Source organism: Sminthopsis crassicaudata, chromosome 3, assembly GCF_048593235.1.
Source record: "Sminthopsis crassicaudata isolate SCR6 chromosome 3, ASM4859323v1, whole genome shotgun sequence".
NCBI lineage: Eukaryota > Metazoa > Chordata > Mammalia > Dasyuromorphia > Dasyuridae > Sminthopsis > Sminthopsis crassicaudata.
The window spans coordinates 533352027-533356297 of NC_133619.1; the positions used below are offsets into that span (position 1 = coordinate 533352027).

The following is a 4271-nucleotide window of genomic DNA, read 5'->3' on the forward strand; positions in this document are numbered from 1 at the left end:
TATCTTTTGTGCTTCTGGTTGAAGTCAGGAACTTGTGAAAAATTTCAAGTTCATAATATTACTCCTCTATATGTTTTTACTACACAAAAAGAAGGAAGTAACTTTCTCTTTCTGCCCTGACCTCAATCTTTTTTTTTTTTTTAACCCACCCCATCCACTACCCTATCTTCTATCACTCCCTGCCTCTTTTCTTAATATTTTTTTAACCCACTCCACCCACTACTTAATGGAGCAGTAAAGAATTTTCTATCTATATAAAAAAAAAAAAGACAGAAAAAAAAAAAAAAAAGAGATGATGAATCATCGGCTGTGACTCTCCCTTTATTGCCTTGTGAAATCATGTGATAAAATCAGTTTTCCTATGTGTGTGTGTATATATATATATATCTTGATCAGAAAGTAAGAAGCCAATAGCTGTCATCATGGCCAGCAAAATCCATGGAAAATGTGATGGAAGCAAAAAGTCTCGTGAGTAAAAATTCTATGAGACTGTATTGTTGGGAAGAAAATTCTTGGGAAAAAATGGTGAAATTTAAAGATTTCTATGGAAAACAAAGATTATGTTTATGTTTAAGTTTAGAGAAAAGATTATTCTCTAGAGATTGATGGCACCTTACTTTACCTCTATAAATTATTTAAACTCAACTAAGATACATGCATCTGGTGTCATGGACAAGAGTCTCTACATAAAAGTTTTCTTTCTTCTTTTTCTGGTAAAAAAAAAAAAAAAAAGATGGGAGAACAAGCAAAACTAATTCTTTAAAAATTAAATATTTAGTTGTATGTGTTTTCTGCCTCTCTACTGCCTACATTTTAATGTGAGTAGCTAAGGGTTTTAAACCAACTCTTGCTTGATTTTTTTACATAAGTTACTGAGAATTTGATATTAACTATAAGTCATGGTTTTGAAAGACAGGTTATTTAGAGTTAAATGTTTTTGTAAATTATGTGCAATGATTATGTAATTTTCTTTTTCCTTACTCATAATAGAATTTCATAGATTCAATTGCAATTTATATTTAGTTCCCTATACAATACAAATTACTCTCTTATCTAGTGCAGGAATTTGAACATAATGTCTTCTGTATCTCAAGGTTTAAACATCTATTTTTATAATTACTAAAAATAAGAAATACAGACAATATTGATTGATTTATTGGAATAAATCAAATAAACAATATTTGGATCTTTTTTTTTTTTTAATTAGGGAATCTTCTTCCTGCCCTTTTCATTTACTAATTCAATGGGCAATAGACATCACTTCAACAAACACTTTATTTTGTGTTAAGTATCTACTTTGTGTTAGATATTGAGCTGAACCTTTTTGTCTTTGGGCTTCTATCTCCTCTTTTGTAAAAGAGATTGGAAGAAAAATGATCCCTAAGATCTCTTGTGGCTATAAAGTATGTTTTGTGACTGTAGTATAAAAATCTACAACCAGAATTAGAGTTAATACCCTTAATGAAAGGTGTTTCTATCTCAATCATCATAACATAGACTTTGAATGGCTTAAATGTTATCCTCCCTTTTTGGCATCAAGTTCATTGTCTCCTGGAAATTTCTACACAGATTGGACTCCAAATTAGGAATTCTAGGTTTACTCCACATCAACATGATATTGTACAAAGAATATTTAAGTTGCAATAATTAAACCTGAATTAAAATGCTAGCTTTGCTCCTTACAACTTGTTTGACCTTCAACATCTTCCTTAAAATTTCTAAGTCTGTTTCATCATTTATAAGGTGAAGGGGCTTTATTAAATAGATTCTAAGCTAAAACCAAACTCCAGAGCTATGATCTTATAAAGATTCACTTTATACCTGAGGAAATTGAGTCCCAAAGAGATTAAATATATTGTCTGAGGTCATATAGATATCAAATCTCAGACCATCAGTTAAAATACAAATTATCTGATTAAAAATTAATATTATTTTCTCTATATTTTCTGGGTTACATAGGATTTAAGCATACAAGTAAGACATAGACTGATTTTTCATATCCTATTCAGTCATAAAATTCTTTTAATTCAAACGCAAAATGTGTGTTTTTCATAACTTCATAACTAACACAGTGTTCCTTGTTATTTTAGCTATACAGGTCCTCAAAGACTGTAGGTCACAGTTTGTACAATCAGTAGACAAGAGTGTAATCAACGGCCTCTTGGATGACATGCTTCAAGAAAAAGTGCTGAACCAAGAAGTTGAGGAAATGATGCAGGAAAATCCTACAATCATAAGTAGAGCCCGGGTGCTAATTGATTATATCATTCGGAAGGGTACTAAAGCATGCCAGTCTTTCATCCATTACATCTGGATAAGAGACAGACATCTTGCTGAAAACCTGGGCCTGCCAAGTAAGAATGGGTAGTCAACAAAGTGGTTCTAAGTAATTCTGTACTTGAGGCAATTTTATGATTTATTTATCTAGTATGTCAGCTAACAGAAAATTAGAGCTTCTAACTCAGTATATATTCAGCTTTAGCTCCCCAGAACCACTTGTATTTTGCTCTTGTTTCTTTATCTCATTGTCTTTGTCTTTTTCTTATTCATATTTATAGACTATCAGGCTTGAAGACTTCTTTTCATTTAGAGCTAGGATACCATTATATGGGAAGAATCAGGTTCTGTCTTTTACAATCTCAAAAATTTTAAAAACTGGGCTGTATTTCTGTAATTTGTCAGAAAGAAAAGTATACAAATACATACAAATTTTTTTTCTGTATGTACAAACAAATTTCTCCCATTTGGTCACACTGCTCTATAATGCTTTGGAGGATAACTTATTCAAGTCAATTGAAGTGAAGATGAATGAATGGCAAGGAAATAAAGAGTAAAAAGCATGATTAGGTCAATCCATCAACAAACATTTATTAAATACCATGTACAAGGCACAATTAATAGCTATAGAAGAATGTTTCTGCATCATTCAGGTCAGTTGTGATCAAGGTATAAATTTTAGTGAGAGGAAACTACTACTCTTTTAGTTTCCTTTCTTTGTTTTGCTTGTCTTCCCTACCCCATTAAATTGTAAATTTGTTTGATTCACTGATGAATGTGAAGTGAGAGAATGGGTATTTGTCTAATATAAATTGGTCTTTTGTAAAGGACTTTTGCCAGCTTGTTAGCAAGAGAAGTCTTAGGTTTGTAAAGTGTCTTTCATTGTTCAACCATTTATTGGAAGAGGGTAGATTAAGGGGATTATATTTCCCAAATTTTCCCTTAATTTTTAAAATTTATTTTATTTTTAATATATTTATAATACTTTTTTGTAATACAGAACAAGTAATGGGAAATCAATTTTTCTTAGGTTCCATCAAATGCTTTAATATGTAAGCGTTTTAGAATCAAGAAATAGAGAATACTATATAAATCTTCAGACAGCTCACTGTGATGTTCTTTTCTTTTCCTATAGAGTGAAGCTACAAAATTTGAAAGGCCATCCATGTACCATAATTCTTCTCAAGTCTCATTGCTGGAATGGAATTGGCTGCTTTGCAACTATAAGAAAGACTTCTTTTGGAAAGGAAACACCATGTGTATACCTAGCTTGACATAAACCATAAAATACAAACATTTCATATAAAATAAAATTGCCTTCTCTTATGTTATTTGTTTTTATTGATTTATTAACCATCTACTTTGTACAAGTTACTTTGCTTAAATTAGAAGCAAAAGTCAAATAATTCTTGCCTTCAATAAAGTCACATTCTATTTGGAAAAATAAAAAATAAGAACCAAAATCAACAACAAAATTTGAAAGAGCAAGAGCAGTATCTATCAATGAGAATCAGAAAAGACTTCCCATAGGAAATGGCATCCAAGCAGCAATTTGAAGGAAGCCAGACATCCAAAAGTTTGAATGCAAGAAAAGAATACACTCTAGACATGAAAAATTGTCCATAAAGAAACATGGGAAGGAAGTATGAATTTCTAAGTTCCCAAAGAAGCCAGAGATCATTTCCTTCACAATTATTTAATATGTCTATCTTCCAATATCCAAAATATTCAGCTTTTCTGACAGATTGAAAAGAATAAAAACCTATTTAAAAGGAGTTAAAATGAACAAAATATAAATCAGTTCAAATCAGTCAACAAATAGTATTATTAAAGGCTTACTTTGTGGCAAGGGCTACTAACCTTTGGGGATATGAAAAACATCAAAGCTCTTAGCCTAGAGAAACTTACAATTTAATGTGGTAGGGAAGACAAGCAAACAAATATGTTAAAAATAAGCTATATATAAAATATAAATGAATGAATTAACAGAGAAA

At 30.8% G+C, this 4271-nt stretch overlaps 1 protein-coding gene across 1 annotated transcript; it reads left to right on the forward strand.

Moving 5' to 3' along the window:
* The first annotated feature begins 392 nt into the window (after positions 1-392).
* On the forward strand, positions 393-3603 carry CARD16 (caspase recruitment domain family member 16). The gene is made up of 3 exons (XM_074304386.1): positions 393-468; positions 2091-2354; positions 3413-3603. Exons 1-3 carry the CDS (start codon positions 423-425, stop codon positions 3415-3417), a joined length of 315 nt encoding a protein of 104 aa, XP_074160487.1. The 5' UTR covers positions 393-422; the 3' UTR covers positions 3418-3603.
* Positions 3604-4271: the final 668 nt, after the last annotated feature.

Bases quoted from the DNA above. Each gene is read 5' to 3' on its own strand.
- CARD16 (XM_074304386.1), top strand. From the start codon at position 423: ATGGCCAGCAAAATCCATGGAAAATGTGATGGAAGCAAAAAGTCTC. The intron at 469-2,090 runs GTGAGTAAAAAT...TTGTTATTTTAG, and splicing joins TGATGGAAGCAAAAAGTCTC to CTATACAGGTCCTCAAAGAC.